Genomic DNA, 21,458 nt, shown 5'->3' with positions numbered 1-21,458 from the left:
AAATTTTCCTAGAATACAGGAAACATATCAGCAGTAAAGAAGTTCCATTTACCTTTTTAAAATGTACAATAGTTTGGACCTGTTAAAAGGAATGCAGTCTACCCAAAGCACCTATTTTCGTCTGTTGTAAACTCATTCTTTCTACCTTAAGTAAACTGGAGGAGTCAGCTGTGTTAATGCGGTCAAATTAATTTCGTAGTTTGGGGAGGAGGGAGGTTGTGGGAAGGACAGAAGGAGAACTTGGGCTTTCTTTGGTCAGCTGATGGGGCTTGGAGTTCTTGTGGTTGGGGCCAAAGGTCAGGTCTGGCAATGCAGCTGTTATGCCAAAACCACCAGGGTGTTCTTTTTAGCTTCAGGCTTTGTGGATGGCTTTTAAGTACTCAAGTAGAGCATTTTTACTAGGCTATAAAACTAGAGTTCATTTTTTTCTATAGGTCAGCATTTTACCTATGTATGGCATTTTCTATTTTTAGTGATATACTATGAGCCAGGATAAACATATTACTCCTTTAACAAAGAGGAGTATGGTTAACTCCAAAGGCTTCTCTAGATGAACCTGGATGGGACTTAATCAACCAATGCTCAAGTCAAAGAGCAGTATCCAGCCACAGCACACCTGAGTGTTTTGCAAAACATAGATGAGTAGTGACATTTTCTGTCTTTTCCGCTGATGCTCTAGGGTCAGCACAATATATACCATGATCCTACTCAACATCTTCAAGCTTTTTGTATCCTTGCTTGGGGTATCAAGGATAAGTTGAAGGAGCATGTGTTCTGTGTACCTTTGCCACCAGTTATAAATAAATGCAAATTGAAATAAAAAAGATAATTTATAATGGTATGATGAAAGCAACACCCTCATTTAATGGTAATGAAATTGATAAGGCCACTTTAAAAAGGAATTGGCAATATATAGCAAATGCTAGTGAAAGTTGTTTAATTCTATAATCCCAATTCTTGGCAATTATTCTGAGGAAATAATGAAAAATATGGAAAAAACATTATCAGTGCAAAGATATCTGAAATGTTATTTGTTTTAGTAAAAAGTGGATATAGTCTACATGTTTCATAAGGGAAGAGGTTTAAAATGCACATTTGATGTGATATTATGTAGCCATTAAGATAATATATCATGTAAGGCCAGACACATGCCTGTAATCCCAGTGCTTTGGGAGGCAGAGGCAGGCAGATAACTTGAGGCCAGGAGTTTGAGACCAGCCTGGCCAACATGGTGAAACTCCGTTTCCACTAAAAGTAAAAAAATTAGCTGGACATAGTGGCACATGCCTATAGTCCCAGCTACTCGGGAGGCTGATGCATGAGAATTGCTTGAGCCTGGGAGAAGGAGGCTGTGGTGAGCCGAGATCATGCTGCTGCACTCCAGCCTGGGCAACAGAGCAAGACTGTCTCAAAAAAATAAAAAATAAAGAAAATAAGGTCTTTATTAAGTAGAAAAGGATATAAAATTGAATATATAATATAGATAGCATTATTTTCAAAAAGATTTATAGAAAAATATCCTGGATTGTTAATGATGTTTTAATATATTTTAATCATTTTTGTATAATGTTATGTATGATATGTTATGGTGAAAGTAAAAAAAATGTCTTAGTAGAACAGGCAGAAAAATGACAAACTCAACGACTTTTAGTTATTTTGGTATGTGGGGAGATCATGCATAAGGCTCCTTTTAACTCCATGCTTCAGCTAGGAAGGTTAATCCTCCTGAAGGTCACCTTGAAAGGGTACTATCAGCACAGGAAAACAGTGAGAACCATCCTAAATTTCAGGAAGGATTTGAGAAAGATCCATGTTTTACATAATGACGACTCTTCACACATTTCTGCCCTGTGACTTTCCATAATTTTCGATCATCTATGCATTGTTCAAATTTATACCTTCAGATTATTAATTTAATTTTACTGCTTACAATTATAATAGACTAAGACAGATATAGAGGCTACCTCTTTATACTAGAAATTAATAGATGACACATATTGAATAATATTTGGAATATAACATTTACAAAGCATATTATAATACCAAAATAATACTAAACCTAATATAGTGCAACTTTACAATATTTATTTAGCTTGCTGTCTAAAATTCTGGTTTATTTGAACTTTTTGTTCAAGGACTTTTATTAACCCTTCTTTGCTTGTTGCACAATGCAAGGGGAATCCAAGTGGATATCTCTTCATTTTTATTCAGTCTTTCCTATACCTACTTTTTGTAGAGGAAGAATTATATGACAACTCTGCAGATTTGCATGTATCCAAGGCATGGTCACTTTTAATCAATTGTAAATTTTTGTTACATTATAAACTAGTTCTCCACAGTAAATATCTGTACTGATAAAAGCAAAGTTAAGGGGTCGTTTCACTAGAATTCATCAGATAATACATGTTTGCCTTTACTTCCAAAAAACAAACAAAAAAACTCATTTCCTTTTCAAATTTCATGTGGCCCACTTCTTCAGATATACCTTTATCAGTGGTCACCACTGTGCTGTTTTTTTCTTTCACTTAACTCAGCCCTGGAGTCAGAGAAGGAAGTTGCATGTACTTCCACTGGATTTTGCAAGATATTAGGTCATGCATGTTTCCCATAGCAAGAAGCTTCTTAGTGTGAAACCACAAAGCTAATCTCAATCTCAGCCCCACAGCCACCAGGAAAACAAGAGGCAGGGACCTGCACTGATTCTTCACTAACCTGAGATAAAATAGTGTTCTCTTCTAGTATACCAATTTCTCAAAGATAGGCAATGTTTCCCTCTGTGTTCAGGAATCTCAGTCATGGTGTAAGAAAAAAGCTTTACTAACGGCACCCATCATTCTTCTTTAAACATTTAAAACTATAGTTCAGAACTCCAGGTAAATTGAACTTTGCTTTAAATATCTGCTTTTCACATTCAGTGCTGATTTCTAGTGTTTTGAGTTCCTTTCCCAGCCCTGGCGGATCCTTGTAAGGGTGTTGTCTACACATGGCATGATTAGGACAAACTTGATCACCAGCACGATGCAAGGAATGATGAGCCCTAGCACGTAGGCTGCAGGAAGATACCATTTGAGATTTGAAGGGTTGAGGAATTTCTTCCCACCGTATACCAGGGTGTGGGCTGTACACAAGATCAGGGTCAAATAGCCCAGTTTGGACTGCAAGCAAGAAACAAAAATATCTAAGTTTACATTATTTACATCTTAAAGTGAAACACTCTAAGCAAGTGATAGATATTTGTCAATAACCGCAAACATTTGAAACCTATAATGTTTAAGACACTTTGTTAAGTATTGGAAAAAAACGCTAACCCTTCTTCAGGATGGTAAATGCTTCATTTAAAACAAGATTATTGCTTACAAATGACATAGTAGCTTCATCTTAACCTAGCTGGATGGAACAGTTTCTCAGGTATAATCTCTTCCAAGTTAGAATAAATGATGTAGCTTGCCTTGGTTCCCAAAGGTGGAACTCTTATTTATCATCTTTTCTAGAGGTCAGAGATGAATAAGACACAGTATGGCCTCAAGAAGCACCATCTTAGTGTATGCTACTGACTAAAAGCAGATCCTAGTTCATTTCTATCACAGTAAAGAGCAATTGCCAATCCTACTTGTTTCAGCCTACATTCTAAAGCTTGATGTTTATTTCTGTCTTAATACCTTGAAGAAAAGTGTTAATGAGAACATGTTGACGGCATTTGGTCCCTGGGAGAAACTGCAAGACTTAAGATTCCAATAGTTCTATAAAATTCTAACCTAATTTTAAAGACTAATGGTCTATTCTATTATACTCATAATAAGCATGCATCAGAATCATCTTGAAGGCGGGTTAAATTTCTGGGCCACATGTTCAGAGTTACTGATTCAGTAGACCTGGGCATGGCCTGGGGCTTTGTGTATCTAACAAGTTTCCAGGTGGTGCAGATGCTGCTGGTCCTGGTGCCATACTTGGGTCTACAAGAATGTGTATTTACTGACTGCCTTTAAAGAGGGGTTGGTTGGTTGATATGTGAAAGAAAACAATTTTCCCTCTTATAGGAGAGCATTAAGTCCTCTGATGTGATGACATCTATGAAATTTTGCTTTGAAGATTTTAAACTTTATCTCAGTATCTGGTTTTCCATACCAATATTTCCATGTTGTAAGATTAATTTTTAGATAGTGAAATTTTGACTTGGGATTTCTTTTCACCTTGTACCTAGTATGTCTCCATACATAAATTGTAATACTTCTTGGTACTTTTCACCCTATTGTCTTAGCTGTGGATCTGGAGGCAGCCAGGAATCTTGGCAAGGAATGCTGTATTAATAAATCAAACCATATGGATTCTGCCTTTTATACCTGGGTTCAAAATTTTCTAATTTGAGTTTTTAAATGTGACTGTTAGGGAAGTGATGGAGCAAAATGAAAAATTAGAAATGATCTTAAAGTTCTTACCTGGACAAATCGGAATTCTCTCCAGTTGACTGCATTGCTAACGGATGGCAAAGAAGTGATTCCCAAGAGTACAAACAGAAAAAATCCAAGTATTCCCAAAGCCACATATGAATCATAAAGCCAGGCTGTGGAGGTACTAAATGGAATCTCTTTCTTGAGTATTGCCTAAGAAAAATTTTAAGCAATTACAAAAATACATTTTTACAAACCGTCCACACTTTGAAAGGGACTGAAAAATACGTCTGCATGAATTATTTGCTCAAATTGTATGACATTTCTTAAAAGTTATTTAAAAATAATTTTGGTGAAAAATGCACTTAGAAATTAATTTTTTGGCAAAAAGAAGTAATTGGTTCTGTTTGAACTTGATTCTAGGAGTTGTGTAGAAAGTTTTAATTTTCCCTATAAATTCTAAAAGAAACTAAACACTTACTGAAAACTTCATACCACCTGCATTTTGTTCCCTAAGCAAAACTTGATGTTCTCAAACAATTACATCAGAATTCTGCTTTTCTCCTTTATATGTGGATTATTTGCACTCTCAAAGTTGGGTTCTTTCATGTTTTTTATGTTATAATATAATACATCAGTCTTGCACCACAAGTTGAGAGGAATCAGACACTTGTAGTGTGACTCTTACCCAGGAAACTTACATATATTTATTAGGAAAATAATGTAGAGAAACTCATAGGAGTATCATCAATGACTAACAATATTTTTTGAGACTGAAGTAAGAGCTACCAAAACTAGCTATTTCTAACTAGAACTGATTTATAGCACTTCCTCTGGAAATGTCTTAAGACTCCTTCAGCTGATTCTAACTGAATCTTTTGATTATGCATAAGATAATATTTGATATTTCCTTAGAATTGTTTGGTTTTCTAGTTATTGAGGCCAACTTCCCCCAAGTCAAACATTAAGGGAATTATAAGCACTCTTTTGTGAATTTGTTTGCTTTGCTGTGGCACATGTTTGAGTAGCCACCTTACTTATAAGATGGTTGGTTTTGACTTCCGAAAGGAAGTAGCATGCAGAAGAGTAGAAGCTTGAAAATACATTAGGTAACATTTGACTGCCAGCCAAAGGTATCCTGGCAAGTGTCATTAGGTTTCTTGAGCCATGAAATCTGTCAGTTTGCCAATATCCCCATGAGCTCTGGGAATACAGATCTGGACCCAAGCGAACCTGGGAATTAAAATTTTATTCTTAATAGTTGTATGAGATCTCAACTGGATTCATTTAAAAATACTGACGTGACATTTCTAATTCTAGTTACTTTAAAAAAGAAGATGCTTAGAAGAGTGACTTTCTATAATTATGAAATGGAATATGATGTAGCAATAGTCTCTGATTTCAGGAGTAGAGGAAAATACATAAGAAGAGATTTACCTGGGTAGCAGTTAAGTTTCCCAACCTCCATCGTACATAATATCGAATGGGAATCACAAGTGTGTAGAGGACATGAAGAAAGGCAAATCCCAGAGCTACCAAGCCAAGCTGCTTTCGGCAGAGCATCCAGTGGGCAAGCCAGTCTGGGAATCGACGGTATTTTGTGCCTCGGTACAGCTGTAGAATGGCAGCAATAACCCCAGGGAGGTAAACCAAAGCAAGCAGTGTAAGTGCTGTTATTGGAAAGACACGATTTGGAATGGAAATAGCCATACGAAATGTATTATCTTTCTTTTCGTAAACATAGGGGTAGATTACGTCTCTTACAACACAATAGAAAAACAAGAAGATACACAGTGCTGCAGACAAATAGAAGGGGAACCTCCACATTGGAAACAGTTGCAGGGGGTACTTTTCAATTTCTTTGGCTGCCATGAGTGATCCTTGATCCAATGGAGTCAGTCCAAGAGCACGAACAATATCCATCACTGTTTGCTTGGCTTTGCTGTCATTTCCACACACAAACACCTGGTTTAAAAGCAATTAATTAATTCTGTATTTACTCATTTTCTTTATTTAATAATTATTTTGAAAGGCTATGTCAGCACCATGCAGAATGATGACATGTAATTGTAAACCGTTTTTAAAATAAGGACGTAGAATTAACATATCTAACAAAATGCTTTAAACTTGTATATGGTGTCCTAGATGGGTAAATACCAGGGTTTTTAGTTGAGGATGGTTTTAGGCACAACACACTTAACATAGGACCTGGTTCTCCACCCTGTGAGTAGTTTGATCTTTCTTCTGTATCTGTGGTGCCACATCACTTATAAATGCTTCTAATCTCAGTGCATAAATGGAACCAGTTTCATACAAGGTAATGGAAGTAGGAAAGGATATCTACCAAGTGTTAGTTTCTAGTACTGACAAGAAGCCTCCAGAGGCTGACACCACGGAGTTTCATCAGACTAAAAGCTGAGGGTGCAGACAGTGGGAGATGAATTGCAACAGTTGACCACTTAACTTGATCAAGCTCAAAAAATTTATTCACAACACATGCTAGCAAAATGTAATATTTAGTGGATATTTTATCTGGGAACTATATTTTGGAATCTTTGAGGCAAATGCCCATTAAATGATTCATTTTTTAAAGATTGAGTGTAAACTTGTTTAATCTTACCTGCCGACTTGCATCCAGTGCTCCTGACTGGAGAGCCCAGGCTGAGATGGTGTTAAATGCTTTTACCACGTGGGCTCCTGGCACCAACTGAGCAAGGTACTCTGCATTAGATTCTGGATATTGATTGATTTTGAGGTTGTTGCTGATGTCTACCAATATTTTTCCATTAAGAACCTCGGTTAATTCTGTGAGAAAATCATAATGCTCTCTGTGGATTGCTATGAATATGATGTCAGACTTCTTAGCTGCTTCTGAATAGCTCAAGACTTCTGCACCATTGGGCAGTAGGTTGGTCATCTGGGGATTCCGACTTCCAAAAACAACAAAATAACCACACTGGAGCATTTTCAATCCCAGAGATCTTCCAAAATCACCAGTTCCAAAAATACATACAGTCTCTTGCTGTTCTGAGGAATTCATAGTAAGAGGAAGTGCATCTATGTAAGTTTTCTCCATAGCTGAAAAATAATAACACAAATACACGGCAAAATATAAATGCTCCGTGCATGGAAAATTAGAGAGCTATATCCAGGAAGTAATGTAATTGACTTGTCCTAATCTAATTATCTCAACTGTATTTCTCCCCAAATTTGGAAGGAGTAAAAATTGTATATATTCTCATATGTGCCTTATTTAACAAAATCATTGATGAAAAACTTCTGTTTGATGAAAGGACACAGGGCAAAATCTGACAAAAAAGGCACCAATAAATTATGGATTAATTTACTTGCTTAGTGATACAAAAAACCTAAATAAAACATTAGTAAACAGAATCAAGAGCTTGCTAATAGACGGTATATGTTGATCATATGGGGATTATTATACAAATCTGAAGATCAGTTCTATAAATTCAATTTTAGAAAGTTCATTAATTCAAATTTAAAGATTAAAATTTAGTTTTATATTAAAAGATTTAAGGGAAAAGTCCTGTCATATCTGTCATATCTGTGTATGTTAAAAGGACATCTGTTAAAATTTAACATTTATTCTTGATTCGTAGTAAAAAAGAAATACATAGATATTTCATTAACATATAAAAATTATTGATCTTAACCTAAAATTCAGCATTATGCCTAAAAATAATTTGTAGAAACATTTCCAACAACGTCAGAAACCAGACAAATATATCTGCTATGATCACTTTAGTTATTGCTCTGGAAGCTCTAACTAACATAACTAGATCAGAGAAAGAAATCAGAGGTACATAAATTCAAAAGGGATTTCAGATGATCAAACTGTAGACTTTAAAAACTAGGAAAATCAACCAAAAATTATCATATATACAGAAACAATTCAACACCTAGTCTGGGAACTCAATTAAAATCCATATTCTTCATATATTAAAAAAGAAACCAGTAAGAAGATTAATCCATGAAAAGATCCTACTTATAGCTGCAACAGAATAAAGACAATATGTAACAAGATAGCAAGATAGATGCAACATCTATATGAAGAAATATTTTAAATGCTTTTAAGAATCAGAGAACATAATTTATGTGAATGGAAATGTACAGCATGTTCTTGGATGGCAAGGCTCATAAGATGTCAGTTTTCCCTAATTTAATCTATAAATTCTGAAAAGTAGATTAATAAATGGGATGCTAGTCATATTAAATATTAAAATTTTTATAAAGCTAAAATAATTAAATAATGTGGTACTATCAAAGAAACAGATAAAGTTCTGGCTAGGCACGGTGGCTCATGCTTATAATCCCAGCACTTTGGGAGGCCAAGGCAGGTGGATCACTTGAGGCCAGGAGTTTGAAACCAACCTGGCTAACATGGTGAAATCCCATCTCTACTAAAAATACAAAAAGTAGCCAGGTGTGGTGACCCACGCCTGTAATCCCAGCTACTCAGGAAGCCACTGCACTCCAGCCTGGGTGACAGAGATAGACTCTGTCTCAAAAAAANAAATAGACAAAGTTTAATGCATAAGTTAAAAAAAAATCCAGACTCACACGCATATGATAAAAATAGCATCTCTGGTCAATGAGAAAACAGATTATTTAATAGCTAATGTTATAATGACCCAACAGGTTCACCTTGCCTGCTACCTAGACTGAGATGATCCATTCAAATGAAAGAACATTTCAGCTCTTTATGAGAGTCCCGAAAGTTTTTCCCTCTATTTTAATGTCATAATCTCCAAGGTTATCAGAAACTCGCATTCAAGAGCACCTGTCAAAGTTTTATAGCTCATTATAAAACTATCTTCTAAAGAGGACCAAATCAAGACAACAATTGTCTGTGGATGACAAAAAAAAAACGTTTTAGGGAAGCCACAGTCAAACACACAACTGACAAGGAAACTTGTTACCTCTGTGGCATACAAAAATTCAACAATTATTATTACTGATAACATATACTGAGGCATATTAGAATTATTGAAATCTTATTCAATTTTGTACCACATACTAATAACATATTCATATGAATATAACCCAAAGAAAGTTAAACACCATTTTATATTTGACAATGTTTCTTGCATGATTTTAATACATTAAATAAGCCAAATATGTCTTTTTGAACTTTAGGAGACCTACTTTTTTTTTTTTTTTTTTTTTACTTAGAATTTGATCTTGGAAGGTTTGTCAAATATCAAAGTTTAAAACATTGGATATCACAAAATAGAATCCCATTTCACCGTAAGTCATTCATTTACTCAAAATGATAGCTCAGGGCCAGGCATGGTGGCACCTGCCTGAAGTCCCAGCTATTTGAGGCTGAGGCATGAGAATTGCTTGAACCTGGGAGGTGGAGGTTGCAGTAAGCCGAGATTGCACTGCTGTACTCCAGCCTGGATGACACAGCAAGACTCTGTCCCCCGCCCACAGAAAAAATAACTCAAAAATTTTTTAAAAGGGAAAAAACCTTTATTCTGATGAAAAGCATTTTTCTTTAAGCCAATTTATTAGAGTTCTTTTATATAGGCATCACACACACCACACATATAAATACATAGGCAGACAGAAGATCCAGTAGTTGTAAGAATTTTTTCATTTGCTAGTTTTTAAGTTTCTTAATTGGATTACTGACTTCAGGATGGAGCCCTTCAATGAATAGGACCGAGAAAGCATGTAGTTTCTAGGGCCTAATAAGCAGGGACAGGTGAAAGGCAAAAACAGATTCTCAAAATTAAGGGTTCCATTTTTATATTGCATCCTGAATCCCCCAAAAGAGGGAAATGTTATGGGAGTGTAATACTTTTACTATGATTTCATTGCATGGCTACCCAAAGCAAATCAGTCCATTTTGTAATCAGCCCATTCCTCATGGGAGTCTCATTTCTCAGTGTGGGGGGTGGGGGATGGAATTTTTCATGTCTCCCATGGCCAAGAGCATGCTTCTCTGATTCAAGCCTGCAAAGAGCCAAGTATCCCTCCATAACTGTTCTCATCCCTTAAAGTAAATTTCCTACCTAGTCATTATTCACCAAGGCTCTCCCATAATGCAAAGTAATTTCTGCTACCCCCAAAAGTCAAAAAATGAAATGTCAGATAACATAATATAAAACTGAACAGGGTCTTAGATTTTGAGAGAGGTCTATCCGCATTCAACTCCCAGGGTTCCATGAGGAAAACAGAGGGTTTTTTAAAATTAGTATTATTCCAGAATGGAAACTGTTAGAAATTATCTTATCTTCTCTCATGTGGGCATCAGGATGGCAAGAGGGCAAAATGGAGAAGTAATTCAGTTGATTGAGAAGAAAAGCAAATAGACAAAAACTCTTTCTCAAAAACAACCAAGATTCAAGAAGAGAAAAAAACACAAAGGCCTCTTAAAAAAATTGTGTGTGTGTGTGTGTGTGTGTGTGCATATATATATATATATATATATATGCACACACACATATATATATATACACACACACACATATAGCTTGGATATCTTTTTAATTAAGCTAATTTTAACCACAGAGCTCTTTAGAAATTTTTAAAAAATCTCTTATTATCAGACTCTAGCCAGTAGAGAACAGTCAATGATTCTGGCTTTTGAACTTTGCCACAGGTAACTTCCCACATAAAATTAGTAAGATTTAATAAGATTAAGACTTCACTATAGATACATAAGGTGTCCCAAAGAGATGGTAAGCCCTTCCCTCCCTCCTTCCTTCCTCCTTCCTCTTTCTCTCTCTTTTCTGATTTAGAATTTCCCCAAAGGTAATTCAGAGAAAGGAAAATTCAGGACAGGAAATCAAAAGCTATCCATGGGAGGAAAAGAATCAATAAATGGCAGAAAGTTATACAAATGACAAACCAGAAAGGACTCATTCCCTAAGCCAAGAATTAAACCTGGGCTGCCGCTGTCAAAAGACAAAGCACTTGCTACCGAGCTCCAGCATTAAGCAGGTTCTATTATACTTTCCAGAAGAACCCTAAAGGAGCCAGTTTCAAGTTTGCTAAGGCCTTTGACTACTCAAGATAACTTTTAGGGCTATGACATGAACCCCAAAATTCCTGTCTTCTGGATAGCAAAGACCGAGAGAAAGTATCCCCACATGGTTACAAGGTTAAGCTCTCAAAGACATAAAAGAAACAGAGAAACTTCATCCAGTATTGGTGTCAGAAACCCACAGCAAAGTTTGTAACTGACTAGCCTGCCGGGCTGGCTTGAAAAGCAGGCTTATAGGGGTCCTAATCTCACGTTCTAACCTGTGACACCCCTCTCTCCAATACCGAACAACAGAGAAAGACAAATTCTTAGTACAAAGTACATGAGATTTGCTACAGCCCAAGACTAGTCTTATAAATCCTTTTTTTTCTATTAATAAAGTCTTCGCAAAGGAGACAAACAGTGATGTTTACCATTTGAACACACACACAAACGCTGAGAGAGAGAGAGAGAAGGAGAGAGAGAAGGGGGAGAGAGAGAGAGGGAGAGAGAGGGGGAGAGAGACAGAGAGAGAGAGAGAAGGAGAGAGAGAAGGGGGAGAGAGAGAGATGAGAGCGCAGAAACTTGTCTGGTAAGAAATTCTTACCATTTTTGCTAACATACTAGGTTTCTGGGTTCCCTTCTAGCTTCCAGAAGAATGGAGTGGCTTTTCATGGCTTTGTTTGCTGTGCCTTAGCTGTGGGGTATCAAGCCACTTTGCAAAAGAAAATTGCCCTTTTCAGCCAGGTGTGGTGGCTCACACCTGTAATCCCAGGACTTTGGAAGGCTGAGGTAGGCAGATCATTTGAGGCCAGGAGTTTAAGACCAGCCTGACCAATATGGCAAAAGTCCATCTCTACTAAAAATACAAAAGTTAGCTAGGTGTGGTGGCACATGCCTGTAGTGCCAGCTACTGGGGAGGCTGAGGCAGGAGAATTGCTTGAGCCTGGGAGGTGGAGGTTGCAGTGAGCCAAGATCATGCCACTGCACTACAGCCTGGGTGACAGAGCAAGACTGTCTCATAAAAATAAAAATAAAGAAACAATAAAAATCATCACCTTTTTTTTTTGTTTTATGGAACCAAGGGCAAAAGATTCTCAAATTTGCAAGATGTTGTCCATCAGGCTGCATGGAAAACCCAGTTGACATTTTTCATTCCAACCGAAGCAAAATACAAACAATGAAACAGACATTAGTCACCTCTTTCAGCACCCAATATCTACCTGGCAAGGCTCAAACTTTCTCTCGTTGGTCTCTGCTGTCTCTGATCCACTGCAGGTGGGGAGAAATGATCCCTGACTGGGGACTCCATGGGTAGTCTTTGTGCACCCTGAGTTAGGCCTGCAGGACTTCTGTCAGCAAGTCCTTCAGGGTTCCCCTCCAACCATATACACACACACACACACACACACACACACACACACACACACACACACACACACACACACAGAGTGTAAGATGAACAGAAGGCCTTCAAGAAAAAGATTCCAGACCCAGTCTCAAAGCAAGAGTAGTCCTCCAAACAAGTCCCCTATTCTCCGTCCAATTAGACACCTCCTAATGGGGCTACAGACAGACACTCTGTAATGGGGCTACAGCTACAGACACCTTGTAATGAAGCAATAGGCAGACACCCTGTGAGGTTACTGAGAGAAAGCAGCAGCTCTACAGAGGTCAGCAAGTCAGGAGAAGGAACGGGCAGTTGGTAGCTGCCTGGAATACTCACCAAATCAGATACCTTGTACACCCAAATCAGTTTCCCGGAGCACAAAGATCAGAGTTTTTTAAGATAATTTGATGGGTAGGGGCTTGGAAGTGGGGAGTGCTGATTGGTCAGGTTGGAGATGGAATCACAGGGGGGATCGCAGAACTGGTTGAGCCAGATTACCAATCTGGGTGGTGTCAGCTGATCCGTCCAGTGCAGGGTCAGCAAACTATCTCAAACACTGATCTTAGGTTTTACAATAGTGATGTTATCCATTATGCAAGGAGCAGTTTCAGAGGGTCAGACTCTGGCAGCTAGAAGTGCATGATCCCTAAACTGCAATATCTAATCTTATAGTTTCTTAGTCCTACAAAGGCAGACTGACCTAAGGCAAGAAGTGGGTCTTTTGGGAAAAGGAATATTATCAATTTTGTTTCTGAGTCAACCCATAAACTAAATTCCTTCCCAAGATTAGTTCTGCCTACACCCAGGAATGAATAAGGACAGCTTAAAGGTTAGAAGCAAGATGGGATCAGTTAGGTCTGATCTCTTTCACTGTCATAATTTCTTCAGCTATACTTTTTGCAAAGGCAGTTTCAATGTTGGGGCAACTAAACAGTTACCTGAAAGAAAAAAATAAATTTTTGCCTTACACTCCACTCCAAGGTAAATTCAAAATACATTAAAGATTTATTTTTTTAAAGAATGAAACTAGAACAGAGCTAGAAGGAACCATGGAACATTCTTTTACAATCTTAGAGGGGAAGGTCCTTTTCCTACATCTTTAAACCATTAACAAATAGTTGGAAAAACGTGATTGCACAAAAATAAATAACTTCTGCAATGCAAAATTCACAACCAAAGTCAGAATGAAGGTACTCAACAAACTGGGAAAAATATTTTCAACTCATATAAATCAATGGGAAAAAAACAATTACCCATTAGAAAATTAGGCAAAGAATATGATCTGATAGTTTATCCTAAGGAAATATATAAAAGACTCAAATACAGTAAAAGATTCGTACTATTACCCCAAACAAAAAAAATGCAAGTTAAAACTAAATTGAGACACTGTTATGAACCATTGTGACTGTTTGTAAAATTTAATAAAAAACAAACTAGTTTCTATGATCTCCTGCAATAATCTAGGTTGCTTTTCTATACTTTTGAGGAATATTTTCTCTTTCAGTATTGAATTTTTCTCAAAAATCTTTTCTTCCCAATATTCAGTTTAAGCTTTTAGTTAATTTTTTTTTGATGCATGCATGTAGGTGTGCATGTGTGTGAGTGTCTATTGTTCAATGATACATCTTCAATGGTCAGAAAAGCGCTAACTACCACAACCTATGAACTTTATAAATATTAGTTGAATAATATTAAAAGGATGGGATGAAGGAGTTGAAAGCAGAAAAGTTGACTCTATGTCCCAGGCACAGTATCAGATAAATAAAGAGGAAGATGATGAATGATTAAAGAGTATCCAGTGGAGAAGAGTAAGAAAGAAGGAAAGAAGTAAGAGAGAATGTTTTAAGGACATTATTTCTTTTACCCAAATGGGTTGAAACTAACACTTTGTGCATTTGATGCGGAACTTACAAACCAGACATAATCACTACTCAATTCTCCCATGGTAGATTTCATGCAGGCTGGACAGCATATATAGAGCTTGTACCTTTTTCTTGGGGTTTCAGAAATTTGGGCTTTCCATTCTAGCCTATCCAAAACAACTATATGCTTACCTGAGCTTATCTGAAGTTGCATGCTTCTATCACAGGCAGAGCATTTAGGTCTCTGTAGGGAGGCAGAAGTTATGGGAGAAAAGGACAAGAAATACAGGACATTCTTGTAGTTGCACAGAAGCACTGAATAATCTAATTAAGTATAACATCTGAATCATTTTATAAACCAGCTGGTGACTGATACCCTGAACAGGTGTCATCAAATGTCATGACCATATGTGGGAAAGTACCTGTAGATGATCAGGGACCTTTGTATAAAAGCACAGCTGTGCCTTTGAAAAGTTCTTAGTAGCATCTGCCCATGCAGACTAGTTTAGCAATTTACTTTCTATTGGTTGGTTGCCAATCAGTTAACACATAGTTTTATAAATCAAATCTTCAAACTGCTTAACAGTGCCTTCATTATTCTACCATAGAACTAGTTTGTGTCACAAAAGAATGTCTAACTGCCTGTCCTCTCACTTAAAAAAATTTTATTCTAATATTTTTATTCTCTCTTTCATATTGGATGAACATTTGCAAGCAAAATGTAGATTTGATGCAGTTGCCAGTATCCTGTAATAAGATGGATTTTGTTAATTGAATATTCTCACTTGGATTATCTTAATCATTTCAAAGAGAGTGATTCCAGACTTTTTTTGACTATTTGGTCACTACATTCTATACTTTCATAATTTTTTTTAAATGAAGATATTGATTACATACTTCTATTTTTCTTCACCTCATACCAGCAGTGTGACCTTGAACAAGTTACTCAAAACTCTTTGTGTCTCAGTTTCATCTGTAAAATGAGGGATTGCTGGTACCTACTTGAGAGATACCGAGGGTGAGGAGGGCAAAAATCAGCTAATGACCATGAGCACGTGCTGGAGACAAAAATCTTAGAAGTATCATGAGGGGAGCAAAGACCACCTGGAAACCATCAAATAGGCCATCAGAGGCGAAACTCTGTATCAAGAGAATTTAAAAGTAATAAAAGTTCTCTAGTATCTAAAGAGGCATCTGATTCCAAGACTCTTTCAAAAAAATTTATAAGTAACTAAAATTTCATTACATCTCTAGAATGCTATGCACTCTTTGTGCAACGCTTGCTGATACTAATGCATCAAAATGACTATAAATGTAATCATTTATCACAACCTACTGGCTAATATGGTCAAAATTACCCTCAAGTTTCTGTCTTAAGGTCCATAAATGCTCCTAAGGAGAATCCGCCATGGTCCACTCCATTCTGTCTTGCTGAGGCACCCTGCTGCACCCTTCTGCAGTGTTCTTTCTTTCTAATAAAACTTTCCTTTTTCAAACCTATACTGTTGTCAGTAATTTCTTCTTTGCAACCCGAGAGTGGACCACTTTCAGATGCTAGGGCTCTCACACCTTGCCCAGCAGTGAAAGTTAGATGAATTCATTTATCTCAACACAGTTCTTGAGACCTAATAAGTGCTTAAGAAAATGGCTATTTAAAATAGATCGGTAAGCTATTATTGAATCAAGTATCTAATTAATGTAGCCTTTATATAAACTTTACAAACTAAGGGTTAATTATGCTTTATATAATTGTGAATATTATATAGATATAAATTATCTGAATTAGAGTGCAATGTTTCTTAAGACTTTCTTACTTGTCCCACTTATTTCTTATAAGTAAAGCCCTATATAAAATGGCTTTTGAGGATTACTTGAAGTCAGGAATTCGAGACCAGCCTGGCCAACATGGTGAAAACTCACCTTTACTAAAAATACAAAAAATTTTAGCCAGGTGAGGTGGCACACACTTGTAATCCCAGCTACTGGAGAAGCTGAGGAGGGGAAGATTGCTTGAACCTGGGAGGTGGAGGTTGTAATGAGCTGAGATTGCACCACTGCACTCTGTTGCCTGGGCAACATACTGAGACTCCGTCTCAAAAAGGAAAAAAAAAGAAATGAATACATGCATACTCTCAACCACAAGGGAGATCAAGTTGAGGGTGGATTTTACAGTAAGTACTATATAAAGAATGCTGCTACACCCATTTCAGGTATCTTGAAACTCAAAATAGCTGTGTGTAAATATGCATTCATGGAGGTCATAAGGCTTCTTGTTCAAAGACTTAAAAAAAGTTTTCTAGTCCTACTTTACTCTTATATCTAGTATGAAATAATAAAGAAAATTATAAAAAAGGTAGTAAATAGGAAGAAGAGTTATTAAGGGAAAGGTGGGTTAAACAGTTGTAACATAGGAGTTTCCTCTCCTTCAGTCTCATGGACTCTCCACAAAACTCAGTCATGTAACAGGAAACACAACAGAAGTATTTCTGGGTTTGGAAAATCCACAGGACTGGTTTTGCCTCTTGTGGAATCATTTTGCAGAGATGGAAGCCAAGATAGGTAAAGTGATCTCACAGGGTGTTTATATAGATTAGGGATTAGCAATCAGTGATGCAGATGCAAAGGTGGCAAAGATGACGAGGGAGGCCGTGGTAAGAGCTGACTCTGAGAAACCGTGTGTGTGTGTGTGTGTGTGTGTGTGTGTGTGTGTGTGTGTGTTTCATATGGGGGACCAGGTGTGGGTCAGGAGGAGTCCTGCTTATCATCTCCCTCTTTGCAGATCCCACCCCACAGGCCTTGGAAGCCTGAGGCAGTGTTCTTCAGGGATGTTTCCAACTAGGCTTCCCATGAGGATGTTAGGGCCAGCCTGGCTGGTGAGTTTTACTTCTCTCACTTCTCAGAGGTAAGAGGTCTGAGAGGCTCAGGCCTCTTCTAGCTTTTGAGGATTCCGGCATATTAGAAACATAAAATGGTCCAAGAGAATTACAAACAGAATCTATTTTAAATTCTTATATTTAATGTCAATACTTAATAAAAAAAAATCAAACTTTTGTTGAAATAATTATAGATTCCAAGGAAGTTGTAAAGATAGTACAGGAGGTCCCTGTGCATCTTTCACCCAGTTTCCACTAGTTTTACGCTACTAGAGTACAATATCGGAGCCAGGACATTGACATTGGAGTCATATATTTCCATGTCATGTGTATGTTCAGTCAGGTTACAGGCTAGACCATCCCTCATGCTGCCCTCCTCACTATCAACCCTAAACCCTGGAGGTCATTCGTCTGTTCTTAATTACTACAATTTGGTCATTTTGAGAATGAATGAAATCATACAATAATATAAGCCTTTCGAGACTGGCATTTTTTCACTCAGCATAACACCCATTAGATCCATCAATAATGCTTCCATTTTATTGCTGAGTGGTATTCCATGGTATAGGCATACTACAGTTTAACTCTTCATCTCCAGTTTTGGCTATTACAAATAAAGCTTCTATGAGTATTCACACAGGTTTTTGTGGGAAAATAAGTTTTCATTTCTCAGTGATAAGGACCCAGGGATAAAAATTCTGGGTCATATGATGTTTGTTTAGTATTGTAAGACATGGCTATAATGACTTTGAATGTGTAATATTTTACTTTTTAGCAGCTATTTATGAGTCATGATTTTTTAATTTTAGCCATTCTGATATTCTATTGTAGTTTAAATTTGTATTTGTCTAATGGTTACTGATGTTGCATACCTTTTAATGTGTTTATTTGCTATCTGTGCATCCTCTTTGGTGAGAAGTCTCTTCATGTATTTTGCTTATTTTCTAATTGGACTGTTTGGGATTATTTACTGCTGAGTTTTGACAATTCTTTATATATTCTACATATGAGTCTTTTGTCAGATATGTGATTTGCAAGTATTTTCTGCCAGCCTATAGCTTGTTTCTTTCATGTCTTAACAGGGCCTTTCATAGAACAAACATTTTTAAATTTGATGATATCCAATATATTGAACCGTTTTTCTTTTATGGATTTCACTTTCAGTATCTTATCCAAAAACTCTTCACAAAGCCCTAGGTCCTGAATATTTTCTTCTAAAATTTTACTTGTAAGTCTATGATCCATTTTGAGTTAATTTTCATACAAAGTGTAAGGTTTAGGATAAGGTTTATTTTTTGGCCTATGAATATATAGCTGCTCTCCGACCGTTTGTTGAAAAGACTATCCTTATTTTTACTAAATTGCTTTCACATTATTGTCAAACATCAGCTCGATATAGAAGTGTGGGGCTATTTCTGCGTTCTCTGTTCTGTTTCACTGATCTATGGAACACAATGTTGATGGCTGTAGCTTTATAATAAGTCTTAAACTTGGGTACAGTGATTCTTCCCACCACGTTCTTTTTCAAAACCATTATAGCTACTCTAGTTCCTTTTCCTTCCTGTAAATTTTAGCATAATCTTGTCATAAATTTTTAAAAAGTACTTTAAATGCTTAAATTAAAAAAAATCAATGCTTAAATATATTCCAAATCTTCAATGCAAAGTAGTTAACTTTTTCAGAGAAAAACATAGACAATGCTAAAAAATTAACTCATACAAAAGCATAATGGCAGTGTGTAGATACAGGCTGAGCATCCCTAACCCAAAAATATAAAATCAGAGATGCTCCAAAATCCAAAACTTACAGATATGATATCACAATTGGAAAATTCCACACCTGACTTTATGTGACTGGTTGCAGTCAAAAGCAGTAAAAACTCTGTTTTATGCACAAAACTATTAAATATTTTGTATAAAATTACCCTTAGGCTACATGTATAAGGTGTATATGAAACATGAACAAATTTTGTGTTTAGACTTAGGTCTCATTCTCAAGATATCTCATTATATATATGCAAATATCTTAAAATGCAAAAAACCCTGAAATCCAAAACATTTCTGGTCTCAAGCATTTAGGATATGGGATACTCAACCTGTATCTAATGGGCACAAGTTTAAAGTTGTATGATGGACTATATGAACAGATTTCATTTAAAAAATAAGTAAAAATCAATTTTGAAGTTATTTATGTGTAAGCAGCCTGGGGCCAAATGGTCCCTTTGTCCCTCCCATTCCCTGGAATAGACCCTGTTTCCCATTTCTTTTTGTAATAATAAGAAAAATCAGCAACCTAATCATATCTCTTCTAAAAGGTGGTACTTTCTTGTCTTGGAAGAAAGACCTTGGAAAATGGGCCATTTGTTTTGCCCTGAAATTTCATAAAGAGAAAAATATATAAATATGCATGCATATAATACCATTTATAGAAAAAAAAAAAAAGGGTAAGAAAATCGTCTCCTTTCTTTGGTACAAAAAGGCCTGAAGGGAAAATTAGCTTCCATGAATCCCTCTTACTTCTTTTATTCTAAAAAAACCTCACAAAATATACAAATGAAGATAGATTTCTTTATGTAAAGACTCAACCTTAGTTTATGCTCGTCATTAGGAGTCTAATTTGTTTCTTAGCTCTCCTAATTTTACAGACATATACAAATTTAAAATGCAAAAAAAGTTTTATATGAAAATTTTGGAGGTAATCATTATAAAAACAACTGTAAAGACAACAGTCTTTCATCAGTTTTGATCATCACAACACAATTTTTAGTAACAGAAAATAGTATGCTGGGATCCATCATTATATAAGTAGACATAGAAGAACCTATCTACAAAATTTGGTTTGAAAATGTTCAGAAAGAGAGAGGACATGGTGGTGATACAGACAGACAAATGTTTTCCAGTACTCTTTCCTGTCTTTAATCATTGAAGCAACTTCCTAACTGTTTATGAAAATACAAATATCTCTGCAAAGGATTACACTAGAAACCAGTGGTTCTCAACACTAGTGCACATGAGAATCAGGTGGAGGACCTGATGACCCAGACCCTTGGAGAGTCTGAATCAGTTGGTCTGGGATAGAGCGTGGACATTTTTTTTTTTTGAAAGTTCCTCCAGATGATTCAAATGTGCAGTCAAGCTTGAGAGCCATTGCCTTAAACCTTTGATCAGTTCTTATGTTAGCTTTCACTTAATGGCCTGCTACAGTGGTTCTTCTTCCTGGTAACACATTAGAATCATTTGAGGAGCTGTTAAAATGCTAGGGAAACACCTCCTAAGATTCTGAATCAATTGATCTGAGGTAGAGCCTAGGCACTTGTATTTTAAAAACCAAACTAAAACAAACAGGCGAATCTAAAGAGCACCCATTTTGGAGAACCACTGTAGTGGAAAAAGGTAAGGATATCTTTTTTTTTTTTTTTTTGAGAGGTGTGGTGGGGAGAGGAAAGATAAGAGGAAGACAGGATGTTGAGGTTGTAAGGAGCTGCAGAAACTTCACCTTTTGTACAATTTTTCCTCTAAGCAATATTTGGCTGAGAAGCTAGAATTCCTCCCTTTTTGAGAACCAGAGGCAAAATGAATATGTTTGTGTGCAGGCCTCGGAAAAGAGGGAATCCAAGGTATTCTAGATTCGAGACTTGTCAAACTGTCGGTGAGGTTTGTTCTGCAACTCTCTCAATGAAACCTTAAAGAGTTGTCTTGCAGGAGCCATGAAAGTGTAATTTGATCAAATCTACTTATACATCTACTCAGTACCCTTTTAGCAACTCTCACGTAGTACAGTGTAGTGTAACATTTATCACTTGGATGAAACCATTATTAAAATCATTCTGTCTCTTTCTCTTTTTGAGAATTCATCTTTGAATTCTGAAATAATGGTTCACCCAAACATCTAAATTCCTCAGACACTATCCCCTCTGGACACATACAACCACTAGTGTAGTACACAAATGCA

At 36.5% G+C, this 21,458-nt stretch overlaps 1 protein-coding gene and 1 long non-coding RNA gene across 3 annotated transcripts in view; both read right to left on the bottom strand.

The window, feature by feature from the left end:
- Positions 1–1,556: 1,556 nt before the first annotated feature.
- STEAP4 (STEAP4 metalloreductase) overlaps positions 1,557–21,458 on the bottom strand; it is a 31,316-nt gene continuing 11,414 nt past the window's right edge. The window contains exons 2-5 of one of the 2 annotated variants that reach the window (XM_017536465.2): positions 7,009–7,466; positions 5,826–6,353; positions 4,437–4,601; positions 2,207–3,155 (exon numbers count right to left, since the gene is read on the bottom strand). In XM_017536465.2, the coding sequence (XP_017391954.1) occupies positions 2,925–3,155; positions 4,437–4,601; positions 5,826–6,353; positions 7,009–7,464 (1,380 nt within the window). In that variant the 5' untranslated portion in view covers positions 7,465–7,466 and the 3' untranslated portion in view covers positions 2,207–2,924. Of the gene's footprint in view, positions 3,156–4,436; positions 4,602–5,825; positions 6,354–7,008; positions 7,467–21,458 lie in introns of both variants that reach the window. The other variant, XM_017536467.2, reaches the window with a different exon arrangement.
- On the bottom strand, positions 1,812–20,248 carry LOC108309900. The gene is made up of 3 exons (XR_001827549.2): positions 20,234–20,248; positions 14,693–14,699; positions 1,812–2,485 (listed from the first exon to the last, which is right to left on the bottom strand). It is a non-coding gene; the product is annotated as an uncharacterized LOC108309900 (long non-coding RNA).

Source organism: Cebus imitator, unplaced genomic scaffold, assembly GCF_001604975.1.
Source record: "Cebus imitator isolate Cc_AM_T3 unplaced genomic scaffold, Cebus_imitator-1.0 Scaffold98, whole genome shotgun sequence".
Lineage (NCBI taxonomy): Eukaryota > Metazoa > Chordata > Mammalia > Primates > Cebidae > Cebus > Cebus imitator.
Note: the sequence above shows the minus strand (reverse complement) of the source record. Positions and strands in the feature narration are given on the sequence as shown.